The 18,975-nt window shown below is 48.0% G+C and overlaps 1 protein-coding gene across 1 annotated transcript in view; it reads left to right on the top strand.

Moving 5' to 3' along the window:
• LOC146207197 (metabotropic glutamate receptor 5-like) overlaps positions 1 to 18,975 on the top strand; it is a 386,410-nt gene that overhangs the window by 133,444 nt on the left and 233,991 nt on the right. The window contains exons 2-3 of the mRNA XM_084608314.1: positions 9,507 to 9,735; positions 15,548 to 15,743. Of these exons, the coding sequence (XP_084464440.1) occupies positions 9,662 to 9,735; positions 15,548 to 15,743 (270 nt within the window). The 5' untranslated portion in view covers positions 9,507 to 9,661. The remainder of the gene's footprint in view (positions 1 to 9,506; positions 9,736 to 15,547; positions 15,744 to 18,975) is intronic.

Below are 18,975 nucleotides of genomic sequence, written 5' to 3'. Positions count from 1 at the left end.
GATGTGACATATCGGAAGCATCAACAGCTCCGAGGAAACTGTCAGCGTCATCCGTGTCTGGTGGAGCGAGCTCGACAGGCGCGCGGGAGAGCGTGTCAGCATCTTCATGCTTAAGTCCGGACTTATAAACAATAGTGAGATCGAACTCCTGTAGGCGAAGGCTCCATCGCGCCAGGCGGCCGCATGGGTCACGCAGGTTGGCCAGCCAACACAAAGAATGGTGGTCAGTGACAACTTTAAATGGGCGACCATAAAGATAGGGGCGAAATTTCGCAGCAGCCCAAATAATGGCGAGGCATTCCTTTTCAGTAGTTGAATAGTTCGTCTCGGCGCGGGATAAAGTACGGCTGGCATAGGCGATGACTCGTTCAACACCCTCTTGACGTTGCACGAGAACCGCCCCAAGGCCAATGTTACTGGCGTCGGTGTGTATTTCTGTCTCCCCCTGCTCATCGAAATGGGCCAGAACAGGCGGCGATTGGAGACGGAGACGCAGCTCGGCAAAAGCAGCTTCTTGTTCGTGCGTCCAAACAAAAGGGGTGTCTCCCCGGGTGAGCTGAGTCAGCGGTTCAGCGAGATCAGCGAAGTTATCGATAAAACGCCGGTAGTAACTGCACAAGCCGAGAAATCGGCGAACAGCTTTCTTGTCACGTGGAATCGGAAATTCCGCAACAGCAGCAATCTTGTCAGGGTAGGGCTTCACGCCGGCGGCGCTGACGACATGGCCGAGAAATTTAAGCTCTCGGTAGCCAAAGTGGCATTTCTGTGGCTTAAGTGTCAAGTTAGCGGATCGAAGGGCTTCGAGTACTGACCGCAGGCGCTGAAGATGTTGTGCAAATGATTCTGCGAAGACCACCACGTCATCTAGGTAGACTAGACAACACTGCCATTTAAGGCCGGCGAGGACAGTGTCCATCATCCGCTGAAATGTGGCCGGCGCGGAACACAGGCCGAAAGGTAGAACTTTAAATTCGTAAAGGCCGTCGGGTGTGACGAAGGCCGTCTTCTCACGATCTCGCTCATCGACCTCAATCTGCCAGTAGCCACTTTTTAGATCGATGGACGAAAAATACTTTGCACGCCGAAGGCGGTCGAGAGAGTCGTCAATCCGCGGCAAGGGGTAGACATCCTTCTTGGTTACGGCGTTGAGTTTGCGGTAATCGACGCAAAAACGTAACGTGCCGTCTTTCTTTTTAACTAGAACGACCGGGGAGGACCACGGGCTATTGGAAGGCTGGATAACCTCATCTTCGAGCATTTCCTTAACTTGTGACCTAATAACTTCGCGCTCGGTCGAAGAGACGCGGTAGGGGTGCTGGCGGATTGGGCGCACATTATCGAACGTCACGATCTGGTGCTTGGCGATGGGAGTTTGATTCACTTTTGACGACGATGCAAAACACTCTTTGAATTCGAGTAACAATGAAAACAGCTGGTCGCGCTGGCTGACCGATAGCTCTGAGCTGACATCGAGATTGTCGAGGGATGTGGGCGGTGGCACGGTTTCTGCGGACAAGCACTCGGAGACATCAGATATGCGTTCGGCGAAAGCTACGGAAGTGTCACGAAAAAGGTGCCGATACTCGTGCGAAAAATTTGTAACAAGTACCTTGGAATGACCACGGTGAAGATGTATCAAACTGCGGGCCACGCAGACTCCTTGTGTCAACAGTAACGATACGTTAGTTTCGGCTATTGCGTCACCATCGTTAAGGGCATTGCATTTGACATTAACGAAGGTGCTGGTTCGGGGTGGCAGAGTGACACTGTCCTCATAAACTCGAAGCACATTGAGTGGTCGCTTTGCACCGCTGAGGGCCACTGCTTTTTCAGTAGAAAACGAGACCTTAGAATTCCGGAGGTCAATAATTGCGCCATATTCACGAAGGAAATCTACGCCCAGAATCAGGTCACGCGAACAGCTTTTCAGAACAAGGCAGCTTACCACAAATGTTGATTCTTGAATTTGAACTCTGGCCGTGCACATGCCCAGAGGAGTAATCAGATGACCACCCGCGGTGCGAACGTTTGTGCCAGCCCACGGAGTCAAAACCTTCTTGAGAACTGCGGCAAACTGGCTGCTCAAAATAGAATAATCAGCGCCAGTATCCAACAGAGCCCGAACATGGCGACCATCCAGTACTACGGGTATGTCCAACGAAATCTGCTCGCGAATGTCAGGCTTCTGAGTCTTTGAGTGCTCTGCGTTGGTGTACGCGGTCTGCTTCACCTGCAATTCGTCGTCGTTGCAGGTGCGTTGTTGCAGCGTCCGTTCCACCGGCAGTTCGTCGTCGTTGCGGGTGCCTTGTTGCGTCATGTGTCCCACCGGCAATTCGTCGTCGTTGCGGGTGCGTGGTTGCGTCGTTTGTTCCACCGGCAATTCGTCGTCGTTGCGGGTGCGTGGTTGCGTCGTTTGTTCCACCGGAAATTCGTCGTCGTTGCGGGTGCGTCGTTTCGTCGTCGATTCCACCGGCAATTCGTCGTGGTTGCAGGTGCGTCGTGGTGGCGTCGAGGTGGCGGTATGATCGGTAACCGCGGACTTTTCCAATGTCGATGCGTAGTCTTTCCGTGTCCGCATCAATGGGGGGTCTCCCGCGCCGCGATTTCCAGCGAGCCTACCCCCGAAGGTCGCTGGTTTCAGTTTTCCCTCTGGGGACTGGGCGAGCGGCCCTGCGCTGCCCATGAGGAACTCGTAGCAGATGGCGACGGGCGAGACCTGGGTGACGGTGATCTAGATGGTCGCAGACGAGACGGAACGATCCGGCGCTGATCATTGACGAAATCTTCAACGGCTCGAGGCCGTACGCCGTAGCGAGGCCGCGGAGAATCAGCGGAAAACCCTTCGAGACCTAGTCGACGGTAGGGACAGCGCCGATAGACATGACCCGGTTCGCCGCAGTGAAAGCATAGCGGCCGTCGGTCGGGGGTACGCCACTCGTCTGCTTTCCGTGTAGGCGGTCGAGAATCTGTGACGTACTGGATCACGGGGGCTGCTGTTTTCGGCCCAGCTACGTTCGGAGGAATCAGGGACGGCGACGAGGGCGGAGAGTATTGCAGCACCTGGGAGTATGTAGGGCGGTGACACTCTGGTGGTGCAGGAGGAGGAGTAGGGCCAGGTTCACCGATTGGAAATGGAGGCCGGAGCGCTTGCTGTACCTCGTCGCGGACAACGCTGGCGATGGAGGTAGGAGCTGGTTGAGGTGTGCCATACATCAGTCGGAGTTCGTCGCGCACAACGGAACGTATGAGCTCCCGTAGCGCCGATGTGTCCATGCTATGCGATGGGAACTCAGCAGAGACGGAGGCGGCGTGGATGGTGGGATCCCGTGCCGAAGCTCGCTGTTGAAGCACTTTCTCTATAGTGGATGTTTGAGCAAAGAATTCTGCAACAGTTTTCGGCGGGCTGCGCACCAGGCCAGCGAAAAGCTGCTCTTTGACGCCACGCATGAGGTAGCGCAGCTTTTTGTCCTCGGACATCGTAGGATCCGCACGCTTAAACAGGCGCGTCATGTCTTCGATATACGCCGCTACAGTTTCGTTAGGCATTTGGATCCGAGTGTGTAGAGCGCGTTCGGCCCGTTCGCGGCGATCTGAGCTTCCGTAAGTTGCCGCAAGATGACGTTTGAACTCACTCCAAGACGACAGCTGCTCTTCATGGTTCTCGAACCACGTCTGAGCGCCATCCTCGAGGCTGAAATACACATTTCGAAGCCGTGCGGCGTCATCCCAGAGGTTGAATGTAGCTACCCTTTCGTAGTGCTGCAACCAGTCGTCGACGTCTTCATAGGTGTCCCCGTGAAAGGTCTTTGGGACGCGGGGGTTTTGCAACGTCACGTAGGTGGGGGTCGTGCCAGGCATTGCGACGACGTCGTGGCTACTGGTAGTCATGCCCTAGGGGGAATACTCAGGTGGTAGGCCTCGTTGCCTGCGGCTAGTGCGGTGAACGGGCGTTTCCACGAATATATGACCAGCACTCCTGCTTAGCGTAGGGGTACGGGACATCAGACCTGACCTCCACCAGATTTGTCACGGTGTTGGCGACAGGGGGTAGATTAACAGAGCCGGTACAGGTAGAATCACACGGTCCAAGGCTTAGATACGTCCTGCGAGTCCGGAGCCGATTCACTTCAACGTCGTCTTTCACTCTGAGCGCCCCCTGGCAATATATATATATATATATATATATATATATATATATATATATATATATATATATATATATATATATATAAGAAACAACAGCTTTTCTCTTTATCTGAAAGCAATGCAGTGGATTCAGGGAGGATTATACAGTTAGCATGCTTACATTTCACGGAGGGGGAATTAAGAACAAACCGGATAAGGCGAAGACAACAGGAGCGCATTGCAACACACCGTGTAAGAGCAGTTGTTGGGTACAAGCTTTGTGTACGTGAAGAAATTTGGTGCGAAAATGGACGCTTGCAATGAAACGAAACTCTAAACGTGACCGCGATTCAACGGAGCACAGCGCCGAAATGAAGCGGCTATCCTAGACATTTCCATTCTCTCTTTCGTCATGCATCACCTTTCAAGCACGGAAAACGTACCTGTGCACGTATATGCTCATTGCACGGATTTTCGTGTCTCTTCGAAAACTGTTGGTCTGAACAGTAGTAAATCAAATTAACTTTCTGTGACTTTTTCTCGGTCTCAGCTCATAGCAGTACTTTTATCTGCCGCATGTATAGCGGCATTTAGGCGCCCTGCCAATTCTAGACCAATCATAGTTAAATTTGATTAAGGGACTAGGAAGAAGCCTAGGTTGATGTGACCGAAGATCTCTCTCAGAGTCGGCTCTTAAGCATTAGTACCTTAGTGCTCCCCATTAATGCAATGCACAGTTGTACATAGCATAAACTGTAGAAACCGTAAGCCATTCTGTGCGTACGTGACTACCTGTTCCCTAGCATTTGCGGAGACCCGACATCGACTGTGTCTGTGATTTATCTCCACAAATTTATTTGGCAGAACCCGCTGGGCCGGGTGGGAACGGGACAGCGAACCACCGGCATTCAGTTCTGAAGCCGCCAAAACCTATCTGCGCGTGCTTAGCAGGCCGGGTGAGGCACAGAGCTAATACAAAAACTCTAGAGGGAAAGCTGCCTGTTCAGCCAATGCATTCAAGCGGTGACCGCGTGATTGCCGCCATCATCAAACTGTTGGATGGTTGCCAAGTGACTTTTGCTTGCTAAACCTGGCCGATGAACGAGGTTTGAACCTGGCAACATAGATCGTTGGAAGATGGCAGCGCGCAGCTAACCGACGGCTGCAGTAACGTAGCTGCTGTAAACAACGGCAAAATCTTCGCGTCCGGAACTTTTGTGATGATCTGACATGTGCGTGAGGCGATGTGGCGAATCTTTTTGGAGTTTTGGCCTTCCATACAACGCATGAAAGTTACATCAAGATGCATAAGAGCGCAAGCGCCTCTTTGTTGCGAACAGCTTCTTATTTTGAATGCTTTCATCTTGCAACTTAAAGCTGAAGAGACAGTCGAAAACCGAACTTTCAAACCGAAATTCGGAGCGTCTCCTCGGGAACATGTCCACAGTTGTCCTGCATCAACTCCTTAAGCCCCAAACTTTGTCTGAAAAGTGTTCTAGCGCGTGAAAAGCGCGTGAAAATTGTGTAAAGCTGCGTTATCTACCGCAGTTTTTAAATCTCCAATCCAAGCTTCGCTCATTTTTGGCATCGCAGGAAAAAACTGTGCTGGCCACAGTGATTAGTTTAATAATGGCGGCACTACATGAGAGAACTATTTTCGTCTCAGCTTTATCCCCCTGTGGTGAGGCTGTCGTCTTCTTCTGCGGCTGGACCACGATGGCATGCTACAGTTTCATCATCTCGTTTCCCGGTTTCACGCCACCTGGCCCGGCTAGTAGGTGAAAATGTTTGCGGAGAAAATTCCTCTCTCTCCATTTAGAGGAGATAGACAGAAAAAGGCGAAGGGCTGCCTACTGGCTTGGAAGTCTACTTCGGCTAAAGAGGGGGTTCACCGAAACTAATCGCCGTACAGCTGGCTTCTTTAGAGACATGCGCTAGAAAGAACTCCGCTCCGCCTTTTCGTCGGCGAATCCAGCATCTAATGCTGCAAAGGTGCTTCATGTTTCGCATAGGTGTTCAAATATGTTCGTGTGCTTTAACGAGCGAGTCTGAACGTACGTATATCAGCTGGAATTGGCGCAAGTGTTTCAATTGAGTTCAGTTGAGAATATTGGCCCCGATTCCACTCTGGCTGTCTGACTTTGCGAGAACAAAAATTAAACTAGTTTATGAAATGTTTTTTGTCACACTACGGCCAACGCGCAGATATTCACGCTACACACTTGCAATCATACTGTGTACTGTGTGGCTGTTTCAAAATCGAAATATAATACAGAAAGTCACAACAGTTTGTATCAAACAGGCAGCATTTGTTGGCCTCCGTACGCGTGCAGTGTTCAAGTAACGCGACACACGAGCGCGATCAACGAGGAGCGGCAGCGCGTCTGAGGCACTTTTGAATATTTAAGAGCCCGTGCACCCTGTTATCCTTGCGCATCGTAAACTGTATTCTTTGTGTACCAATTTTTAGGAACCGGACAGCAGGATGCGGTAACGGCTCGTTCGCCACACTGTCACCCTAAAATGTACGACTTGTTTTCGAAATCATTTCCAATGTTGCTGATAAGTGACACGCACGTTGCTAGGTGGCGGGACGTGGTTTTAGTTTTTGTAGCAGCCAGTGGCGTGCAACCACTCTCAATCCGGAATCCACTTGCCCGTTCCCTTTTATATAGCTTGACTTGCGGCATCGCACCATTTGTCACAGAGAACGAAGGGGTCACAATAAGAAAAAAAAAAAAAAGCTCTGGAGAGAGAGAGAGAGAGAGGATGAAACGTTCAAGATAACAAAAATAAAGATTATGTAACTCCAAACTTTATCGTTGCGGAAAGTGAGTAGCTTCACCGAAAGTGTGTCGCCATTTCACAGCCGGTTATTTTGTTCTCCAATGGCGCGAAAGGGTGCGCCATTCACTTTGCAGGCAGTCGAACAGCACGCGAGCAAATGAAGCGAGCAACAAGGAACTGGGGGCGTGGTTACATTGCTGCCGCCGTTCTTTGCTCAAAGCGTGGACCGGGGATGGAGGCCGACTGGAAGATGCTTATTGTTGTTAGTCGGTTGTCGTCGCGATGAACGTTTACGCTTCCTTGCGTCATCGCTGAAAACAATCAGGTCTAGCAGGAAACGGCGACCGAGTCGAACACTTCGCAATCAACGACGGCTAGGTCACCATTTTGCTGCTCATTGATATAGAATGGAAAAGAGGAAAATGAAAGGGCGCGTCCTCGCCATCTGACACTTCTTTTTTCCTTTCTCAATACTTGCAGTCCTGACTGAATAAGCGCAATGGCAAGGGTGTGTATGTGCGTTTGCTGTATACGACGTTACCCTGCTTTTTCTCCTGCCGCAAACCGAGCCATTGTTGCGCGCTCTGCGCCGCGCAACTGCTCTGGCCGTTGTATGATCGAGATCGACGGTAGTTAGGCGAGGGAGGCAAAATCCTTTATAAATGGGAGATCGGAGAGAAAAACATTTCTTGGGGTTGCTGAATGGAGCGGGAATGCATGAAGGGTGATCAAAGCCGCAGTAAGGAGAAGAAGCGGAGAGACGCAAAGGGAAAGGGGGACAAAGAGAACGACTTCCCCCCCCCCCCCCCTCCATGTCGTTGAATTTAAAAATTATGAGTGCTGCTACTTTTTTTTTTGTTCTTTTTTTGTTTTGTTTTTTCGAAATCGGTGATTTGTCTCTCTTTTCTCCGCTTCTCTGAATGCATTGGGAATAAAAAATGAGAGAAACCGGGAAGACAAAAAGTCGTTGTCTTGTTGGCTCTGTATTTCCTTAATGCGCGTGTTGTTTGCTTAAGCTCGCAGGCCGTGCGCTTGGAGCCATGCGAATCAAAGCATCATTTATTTGTTTGTTTGTTTATTATTTTTTAACTGGCTGTAGCTACTTCTGTGCTTAGAATTGCGAACGGAGAGAGAAGAAAAACAATTTGTCAAATAGCGCGTGTTTTATTCTCGCGAGTGGTGGGGTTCATTGAAGCGATATCGCATTGTGTTGGGCACTAAGGTGTGGTTATTGGCCTACATTCAGCCTAGATAGTGATTCCTCAGTGAAGGTGACTCCCACTTCAAAACGAAGAGTCACATGGAATACATTTATTACAGTTGGATTCTGTGTGACTGACTAATGTGCGCGGCGTATAAAAGACAAACATTGGTGGTTGCTACTGTTTAACGCCAGATTCAGTGACAGATGCTGCGGTAATTTTGATTCTTTGTGTATTCATGCCTTTGACGGCATCAGGCGTATGAGCACAGTCGTAGATATTTCTTTGTAGGCCATTGTCTGACATTACTTATTGCCTGAATAGGCTCCTCACCTCTCCACTTCACCTGTTGTACAACGCAACCGGCGCTAAATCCTCGCCATGTGGCGTGTTCGCAATTTCCGCCACAGATGGATACTTTGCAGATGTGTTATGCACGCGGTGTGACAACCAGATACACAAAAATAGTCACACACCAAAAAAAAAAAAGCAAGGCACTGCAAGTACGAGCCAGCGCGGAAAGAGCACGTGCAAGAGAGGCTACGAAACCGTGATGGAAAGCAGAAACATAGCATGACATAAAATGATAATGATTAAATGTACCGTTTCAAGGCCTGCATTTGGTTTTCATTCATGAAAGAATATATTTTTTTAATGTTCGCTTAAGAATTAAACGCGATAGCGCTGTGGGGTTCCTCCCGTTCGCATCACACAACACACTGGGACCACCTTTATTCTGCTTGAACCAAAATCCTTAGTGGCCTTACCGTAGTGTGACTGTCTTACAGTACGAAGGGCCTGAGTTGGACTTCCATCTTATCGAAATTAAACAAATTTTATATCGAGGTGAATTGCATACATTAAGTCACAGAAAGCCCAGTGATAAAATTCGCGTCCGTGTGAATATTTTATAAATCCTCAATTTTAAGTGGATCATTTGAGTTAGGCCTTTCTTCACCGTCAGGGCGGACGGACGGGCATATAAATGTGAAAATGCATCCTTGAAATGCCTTCCTGCATTAAAACAGAAATGTAGAGCGATTTTGGAGGTCATGGAGTCATAATGCAGGAAGCTTGCGTTCAGGTTAAAAATAGTGCGCAAGATCGCGAAGTGCACATGTTTCTTCGATCAGGTTAAAGGGGTAAAGCATAGGCTCACACGCACATCTGCAAACTGTTCAGAGATGGAAGTTCAGAACTCAAAACTTTTTCCACTCAACTTATCAGTGAGGCCATCGGAAAGTTTGTTAGGATGACGTGCTCTTGTGACAGGCCTCACATGTACTACCGCGTGATTTGTCCGTGTATACTGTATCCACGGCAATATTGCGATGGTAGTTCCTTTGTTTACTTACGTACAACGCCATGACCCTTGCTTTTCATCTGGCGCAGCCGGTATTCGTGGCCCGGACCCCCGGTTGTGCTCGATGCCCTCGGGCGGTGGCGCGGCGCGGATCGCCGGCCAGAGCTGGTGCGGCCCGGCGCGCGAGCGCCGACGCCGGCGACTGCGGGCGCCCTGACCCAGGCCACTCGGAGGAACGCACAGGATGGCAGCCATGCGGCCAGGCCCGCCCACTAGCCGCGCTCCGGCAGCGCTGCCCTGGCGGACGCCGCCGGCCAGGTATGGGCGTTTTGCGGCAAAACTGCTGCTCCTGTTTCCCAAGTGTGAGCGCTTTGTCTGTGAAGGGAATGTGAGGGGCTAAATGAACCTAGTGCGACATAGCTCTACTAGATGCAAAATTGGAGAACCGGCGCACTGCATCCATATGACCTTAAGCTCAGCCTCAGTGTCATACCACCGTATCAAGCCATCGCAAATTATGTCGAGTAAATAGCAACACCACTATTATATCCTTGGAGAGCTTATGCTGAGTATAACTGAGCTTTAGTAATTACTCTTTGTAATTATTTACAGTAAACTTGTTAATTGTGATTGCAAATTGAACTTTACGCTACAGTGTCATGTTATATATCACTGGATAGCTTATGCCAAGAACGATTGCACTGTTCTAATTGCAGATCGTAATAATTACTATTAATTGGCCAATTGTAACGTCATAAAACATACATTCACCAAATGTTGAAAAAGGGGAAGAAAAAGATTGACGTTTCTGCGATCATACGGGTGCCCTGATCACAATGAAGCGAAACACGAGAAGATTAATTAGGGCAATATATAGAAAATAGTGGGTGTATATCTCTAAGAGGTTGCCTCGTGCTCGGTTTAGCGTATGTCGCGTTGATTCGATGTACAGTGATTGCATGAAAAAGCGTTTCGACTATGATGTTTTCCTAGGCAATCACACAGTGTTTTGATTGTGCTCCGCTAGATCGTCTGAGCGAGTTCTTCCTTGGGAAATGTTATTTTGCTGTTGCTGTAGCCTCGTTTTGAATTTTCCTTTTTCGCCGACGTTGGACAGCATCGCATTCACGACAGGTTGTCTTGTATACAACCCTTAGGTAGATAGCTATGAGTCCTTGACTAGCAAGAGATGTTGTCTTAGTTTTCTTGAATGTACACCTGTGCGCAAAAGTGGAGAGACCACGCGTTTTGACCAAACTGCGAGCCAGCTTTTTCTGGCAGTGAAGCGGTTGTTTCTAAGTTATGTAGAGTAGCCTCACTAATATGCTTGTCATCTTGCCCAAGCAAATTTGTCAGATGCATATTTTCGTACGGAAAAATAATAGTTGCAGCGGTTCATGTGGTCTCTCCGCTTTTGCGCAGGGATGTACATTAACCGCGCGAACTTCGTAGTCATTAAAAATTCCAGCAAGGTTTTCGCTCAAGCCATGGGCATATGGTATAGGCTCCAGCTTCTTTGTGCATATCACAGTTCGGTTTGGTGGGGCAGGTGCGCGCTGCTCGTGTGACCGCAATAACTGAGCTGGGTAGCCAAGCTGTGTTAAAGGGACACTAAAGAGAGAAAGGAAGTGGGGTTGCATCGGTAGAATGCCAGTTCCTGATCACAAAAAGACCACTCTTACTGAAAACAGAGCTGTTATAAGGTAGTAAAGAAGAATAACAGAAATACAATTATCGCCACCACAGCCAAACGGCCGAGGCTCGCAACTACAAATCACGTGACGCGCTAGGGATCCCGGAGGCTGACAAATGCGAATTACGTTGCTTGTTTGAATGCGGTAGTATGTTTTTTCTCAAACATGATAACACGCTTTTATCATACGTAAACGACGGCGAAAAGACAACGTAAACGTTGCAAGGCAAATACAAAAATATACTTGGAGGCGCCACAGACGCCCACTTCAGTTTTGGTTATGTTTCGGCTCAGGCATTTCGTGCGCACTCGGATAGTTTGTTCGAACCTGCAGTGCCTGAATTACGAGCTTGGAGCAGCAGATGCGCCTTGATGGTTCCCATTTGAGCATTCGGAGGCACGAGCGAGCGAAATCCGCTACCGCCGACACACTCCTTCGTTCACACTTCTGCGCCAACATATCGCCGCCGTTGCCGCTTCGACTGCGACCTGACCGCTTGACTGCAGCTACGTACGCCACGAAAAGCATACATATGCTAAGTATCGAAGGAAAAACGCACTATCATTCAATTGTTCACTAAATCATGGCACATCTGACCAACATATACTGCGTCAACAAGACCTTCAACGTGCTATTTGCAGGCGTCGTAAACAAAAGGGGCATACTTGCCGCTCATACCAAGGAGAGCGTCGATATACTGCGCTCGTCGCCCGGCGAAAAAAAGGGCCTCGAAAGAAAAGTAAAGACTAAAAATAACGAAGCACCAGAAATACATTACAAAAGGATAAAAAAAAATCGATTTGTAAAAAAAAGAAAAAACAAAAAAAAACCGCCAGAAGCGGTAAGACTGGAACTCGCTACTGCTTGCTCCGTAACGCTCGGCGCTAACCACTCGGCTACGTCGCGCCACAAGAACCTTGGAAATATTTTTAGTTTTTATGTCATGGCCCCATTTACAATAAAGTGTTTCTGCTGCCAGTCTAAAAATTACAAGTTCGGCGCATGCTGCCTGCTCTCACGTCTTGCAACTAATGTTCTGGATGCCTATGCGCACTATATTGTGCACTGGTTCCATTTTAACATGTGGGATTTCACAGCGCTGGCAAATGTAGTGGCGCCGGCACTTCGGTCATGTTCTGCTACCGTGGACGTAATTTTCGCTGAACACGGAGCTGTAGCACAAACCTTGAAGGAAAAAAGTGCGACGAAGCTTCAAAACTGACAAACGCAGCAGCGAGGACACTATTTTACTGGTAACTAAATCTTATTTGTATGTAAACATGTCAGGAAGCGTTGCGATGACCGAGGGCTCGGTTTGTTTATACACAGTGCAAGAAGGAGCGCAAAAGCTTGAGAAACATGTAAAGTATTGTGCTTTACAAGCGCTCTGTGTTTTTTTTTTCTTCCTTTATGGGCCCACCGCTCGGTAAATTACTCTCTTCATCGTTTTATTTATTTCGGCTGAGGCCGTCATTGCGAGTACGCTGTTGCCAAGTTGGCCCTTGAGGGATGCGACGCCGCGGGCCGCGCCAGCTCGCTAGCTATCACGGAGTCTCCGCTTACGTCATAGTGTGCGTCACTCAACTCCAACTACGTAGTTGGAGGCCACAGTTTGAATTCGACCGGCGGGAACAAGAAAAAACCTCAACTTCTTACCGCAATATCTCAGCAGTTATTCGATTTTTTGCTGCCGGATATGCGGCGACAGTGTCACCAAATGTAGTTTATTAGATTTTCATACCATCTTTGGCTGTCTTTAGTGTCCCTTTAAGGCGAAAGCCTTTAATAGCTCAAGCTGTCGTGGACAAAATGTTTCCCGCTTTTGCAGCGGCTCTGATTGGCCGAGGCGGGATGACGTCATAGAGGTCTCGACCAAGCACAGAGCACCAGCACAGTATGCGCGAATGCGTGTCTTATGTGGCCATGTGTCAATCAATGACCAATTGATTACTAATCAATGACTAATTAAAAATTTATTAATTAATAGATTAATGATTAATCAGTTTTTTCCTGCCTAGTAACTTATCAGCTAATGCCTTATTAATTACTAATTAGTGGCAGTTGCTTAGCAGAATGCGGCACTTAGGCTTTCGCCTTTCACTACTTTAGTCTATAAAGTCCCTCGTAATTTTTAGGTCTTGCCTGACCTGTCACTTCTTTTGCTGCACGTTTTTAACTTGAAGATATTCTGAAAGCGCGGTTAAACAGTGCTGATGAGACTGAGCGCTTGTGTTCGATGGGATGGGATCACTGAATATTTAGGTGCCATTCGGTGTGAGCGGGCTTGCGATAAAGCGTGGTCTGCAGAGAATGCGCCGTGAGTTTCACGAGGACATCGGAAAAAGCGGTGCGGCCGTAGACTTCTTCCAGGTGAACTGGATGCTTTCCTGGAACGTGTTCAGCTGTTATAGAAAGCTCTGAACGTCTTGCCTATTGATGATGCAGAAGCAGTATTCGACATAACGTACAAACATCTGAAGTGGGGGTTCGAAGATGAAAGTGGAGCGGATTCTATACATTCTCAATCAACGCTGGCACATAAAATTGAGACAGAGGCACCCATGGCTGTTCCGAAAGTCTGTCAATAAATTGACTTATTGAAGGTGAAATACTTGTTAGAGAGGCAGAATTTCAGGACTCGGCAGAGGTCGTCAGTTTAACTCGGAAATCGCTTAGGCAATGTCGCTTCTTCTTTCAGGGCTTTCTTGCAACGCTCGACCGCAAAATACATAAGCAGGCAGTGATGTGAATATCGACATCATATCAAACGATACCATTTATTGGTTGTCGTTTGGGAAAGCGTCCTTTAGCTTACCGACAAAGTCGGCAGCGCCCAGAACGCGCGTAGTTGTCTTTCCGCCTAGAGGGGCAAGCACCCGGTGGAGATAGCCGGATAACTTGTTCAAAGGTGACCGCGTGAGATCCAGAATCGGACCATGCAGTGTGCCCACCTTGTGTGAACCTTGTGCACTTTTACACGGTCCCCTCTCGTGGGCGAGTGTTGCAAAAAAGCCCTGAATGAAGACGCGGCATTGCCGGAGCGAACCCCGATTGAAACTGACGACCTATGCCGACTCCTGAAATTCTCCCTATGACATATTCCACCTCAGATAAACCATTTTAAAGAAAGATTTTCTCAACAGCCATGGATGCCTCCGCCTCCCTTTTATGTGCCAACCTTACTCTAGAATGCATAGTATCCGCTGCACTTTCATGCTTCAGCCTCCACCTCAGATGATTGTACGTTATGTCGAAGGATGTTCTGCATCATCAACCGGCAAGACGTTCAAAGCTTTCTGTCACACCTCAACACGTTCCAGCAGGAAATCCAGCTCACCCTGGAAGAAGTGGACGGCCGCACAGCCTTTCCCGAACTCATGGCGCATTCTCTGCAGGCCACGCTTTATCGCAAGCCCGCTCATACCCGAAGGCACATTCAGTGATCTCCTCCCGTCGCACACAAGCGCTCAGACGCATCGGCACTGCTTAACCGCGCTTTCAGAGTATGTTCGTGTCCAAGACACAAAGCAAAATAAGTGAAACAGGTCAGACGATACGGAGTGGCTCAGTTAACTCAATCGCAGGAGCAATGCTCCTCTCCCCATGAAACCAAACTGTGACATGCGTAAAGAAGCTAGCGCCTATGCCCGTTGGGGTGAGGGAAAAAGCTTGCTCACATTTTTAATGACTTCGACTTTCGCGTGGGCCTTTCAAGCAAACTAAGACATCTTTTGCGGGTTAAAAACCCCACTGACACAGCTATCTACCTGAGGTGTCTACAAGATGTCCTGCCGTGATTGTGACGCTGCTTACATCGGTGAAAAGGGAAAATTTAAAGAGAAGTCTCAAGCAAAACCACATTGACGTCGGGGAAGGCAAAATTCGCTCAATACGTTTTGGCGGAACACAGTCAAAACACTGGCCGTGTCATCGACTGGGACGCGGTACGTGTTATTGCCAAGGAAAAACTTGCTGAAACGTTTGCTCATTTATTCACTGTACATTCAATCAATGATGCATATGATAAACCGGACACGAGGCAATCACCCAAGAATATACATCCACTCCTGTCGAGATATCGACCTTATAGAGCTAACCTTCCCGTGCTTGGCTTCAATATGATCAAGGAACCCGTGGGGGCGCCGCAACTTCTATCCTTTTCTCCCCTTTTTTCAACCTTTTGGGAGGTATGTTTTGTTACGTCGCTATGAATTTTTCTTACCGGACGGGATTTCGTCCAACCTTGGACTTTGAACAGTTAAATGTGTATAAATAACGATATTCACGCTACAGCGTCTCCACCAGTAGAATCCAAAAGCACGCAAAAATCATGTAAAACCTAGCTGTCGCTCGTCAAACTCGGTTCAATCATCGTTGAACAGCCGTCAATTTAAATGAAGTTCATTACGGTGCGAGCAGTGCCTTCTTTTCCGCAGGAGACTGCTGCTGCAGGTGTGCCTGCTGTTGCTCCAGATGGCGGCCGAGCGGCACCAGGGCGGCGTTGTGGCCGCCGTGCCGCTCAGCGCGCAGCGACACATCGGCAGCATTCCGGGGGACTTCATTATCGGCGCCCTTTTTCCCGTGCACCAGTCACCGGACGCCAAGAATGCACAGACGCGCACCTGTGGGGAGGTACGCACTTCGCAGGCATCGTGCGACAGGGCCCACGAGAGATAGGGCAAGGCGCTGCTTGGCTACCACGCATGTCTAGTGCTTGGGGCCGTGACGCTAGCTGGTTGAAATTGAGCGAATACAATCACGTCTAAAAATATAGGTAGGCATAATCAGTGTCCGAATACCCGTGATTCAGGAGAAGAGTTGAAGGGTTGAGATTAGCGCGAGGTCCCCCGATTTTCGGCCAAGAATAAGCAAATTAAATTTAAGAGCGGGAGTCAAGCTTTTGTTAAGGGTTATGCGACATGGCGCACGGTGGCGCTAAGATGTAAGCCTTGTTTGTATTATATTATAAATTTCGACGTTTGCTCATCGCATAGTTTTTATTCAGAGCAAAATTGACTAATTCTTAGTGAGTCCCAGGAGGACAATGCCATCTTATCTTCACATAAGGAATTGTTCCTTTCTAGTCTGCTCGACGTTGTGAGAGAAGTGTCCTGTACATCAGGTATTTTTTGTAGCGAGGGCTACCAGCCATGCATTTTGCGGCGGCCCGGAGAGGCCAGTTGTTCGCACGCGCCGTTACCATGGCAACCGGAGAGCAGCAGGTGCGGCATGCGCTTTGCCGTACGCCTCATCGCTAACATACATATGCCTCTCATTGCTAAGCATACAGTGCCCACAACAAGCTCAGCCAGGGCAACGTACCTCTCGCTACGTATATCCTGGCATGGCCGAGCTAAGCCACAGCCGAAGTTGTTGTTGTTTTTTTTTTTTTTGTTTTTTTTTTTACAGTTTCGTGGTACTGCACATTACGTTTCGTGTCCTGTATATGAAATAATTTTTGCTGTTTTCTATTTAATTCCATGTGGGTGATAATGCCGAATCGACTACCCAGTGCTTACACCCATAGCTAACCGCTGAACGAGAAAACAAGCGCAGGAGGCCTACAAATAACGTCGGAGAGAGAAAGCCGAGGTAGCTAAGTGTCGAGAGCAAGTTCGATACCATGGGTACTGGCACAACTGGGCGGACAACAGACGAGACGAGACGGGGTGGAAGTAAACACCAGTGGTTCTACAATATCAGACGTTGCTCGTCGCTTAACTGCTATTAAAGATAACAAGGTGGGCCGGATCGGTGCATACAGTAAAGGAGTAATTCCATCGCTTAGTGGTATCCTCCAAGATGATGTGCATTTGCATAAAAGGTGTGGTTTGGCAGATCCAGACCGATTGGTAGAGTTTGGGTCAATGCGGTTGGTGCTAGGGAAGAAAAAGTGTCTACGGTAGAGGTTTGGATATGTGTGCGTGTTAAATTGGCGCCAAGCCGTGGCTTCTGTTTTGACCACAGTTGGGTTCTGTGTTGTTCTTTATGTGCGGTAGTATTTCGAATTGTGGATGTGTATAGCGGCTCAGGCACTCTCCCTGTCTGCTTCATCCTCCACTTCCGTCGACATGGCCCAGAAAGTTGCTGCCCCTGCGAGTGACTGCGCACCTTTCTTGTCGGTAATGGAGCCATGACCAAGCTACTATGCGCACAATTTCTCGGATCTATCAGTGACTGCACGCGCTAATACCCCCCCCCCCCCCCCCCCCCCCGCGCCTTGAGGTAAACTGTTTGTAAAGTCAACGAAAAAGATATGTCTGCTGTGATGTCAACTGCACCTGCCTCTTTACAATGCAGTTCCTGCCACTGTATTAAATGTTGGGGCGTGCGCTGTAGTGTATACTGGAATGCCTTGGCTTCAAGAGTCTAGCACTAGTAGGCACGCTGTTTTTCTTCTTCCTTTTATCTGCTATACAGGAAGTTAGCTTGCCAGTATTATTTTTTCTAGTCTCCTTTAAGGGTAACTTCAATGCACATTATTGTTCGTTTTTCTGCTCATTTTGAAATAAGGCTAGGGAAAAAAATGGTAAAACATTCTGATCTTACGCAAGCGATTTACGGATTCCTCCCCGTCTGAGAATGCGTTATGTATTCATTTCAGTTCGCTCTCCTTACTGAGCTCTTCTTAGTGTTGACATTCATTAAAGGATGGAAGTTCGTTGGATGATTGCAGTTGTAACAAGCAACAACAATATTTCGTTTCTAATAAGTCAGTCTATTATTCGGTTCTCTACATGAGCCCACTGTCATCTGCACTTCATAAAGCACTTTGATTAACTTTCACACATATTACAAACATTTTAGGCCATATCACAAAAATTACTTTCAACGCTTAACGCATACTTGGTTTTTTCAGAAGGCCACTTTCCACTTTCCCTCCTAACATATGAGAATTGGCATATGAAACGTTTGTTTGCATAAGCTTGAATATTCATCCGCGATTTGGAGTCCCCATCAGCCCATACCTGAATCTGTTCAGAACCGCGCCGCTAGTTTCATTTCGTCAATTTACAACTTTCATTCCAGCGTAAGCGGAATCAAATAATCACCTTGACCTCACTCCTTTAGCTCTCAGACGCAAGATTGCGCACCGGTGTTCGTTCCATAAGTAATATTTCATTTTCCCCTAGCTCCGTGATTCGCTTATAACTGCTCCCTTTTGTGCGTCACACCGCCTGTTTCATTCATGGCTTCACTAACGCTTTTAAAAAGTCCCTACCGAGCGAAACTGAAGAATGGAACATACTGCCCGAACCAAATGCCAATGAACATGACACGGCTAGGTTTAAGGAGATGTTGTTAGGATATACGCTGGCTTTACTTGCTTGTTCTTGCTTCAGTTCATATTCGTGTAAATTGTTTTCTTTTTATACTGACTTTTTATTCTGTAATTACTCCGTACTTGCCCTGCAGCCTGAACCTCTCGCCAGCGAGTGTGATGTTCTTCGCATATTGATAAGCCTTGGTCATGACTAGCGCGTTCCTTGCTTCTTGTGCTTTGTGGTACTTTGTTATATTTATCATGGCCTTTTGTTCAATATCTTGTTTTGTTTTCGCCCCCTACCCCTTACCCCTTATGTTATACCCTGACAGGGACCCTTAAGGGATAATAAATGATGATGATGATGATGATGACAATGATGATAAACTCCTGCTGATTTTAGGACTTCTCTTTTCAAATCGTTGTAACATAAATCTGTTTGAATGTTTTTATTACAAATATTGTAATTTAATAGAAGCTCTGTAGAAAGTCCGCACGATATAAAGCATTCTAAAATATGGAACGTGGGTAGCTTACGGGACAAAATGCGTAGGAACACAAATAAAAAGCACTCGTACAATCCCAGGCAACCTAATGTAC

This window comes from Amblyomma maculatum, chromosome 1 (assembly GCF_055883805.1).
Source record: "Amblyomma maculatum isolate TAMU_Amacu chromosome 1, ASM5588380v1, whole genome shotgun sequence".
Taxonomy (NCBI): domain Eukaryota; kingdom Metazoa; phylum Arthropoda; class Arachnida; order Ixodida; family Ixodidae; genus Amblyomma; species Amblyomma maculatum.
This window is presented reverse-complemented; position numbering and strand designations above follow the sequence as displayed.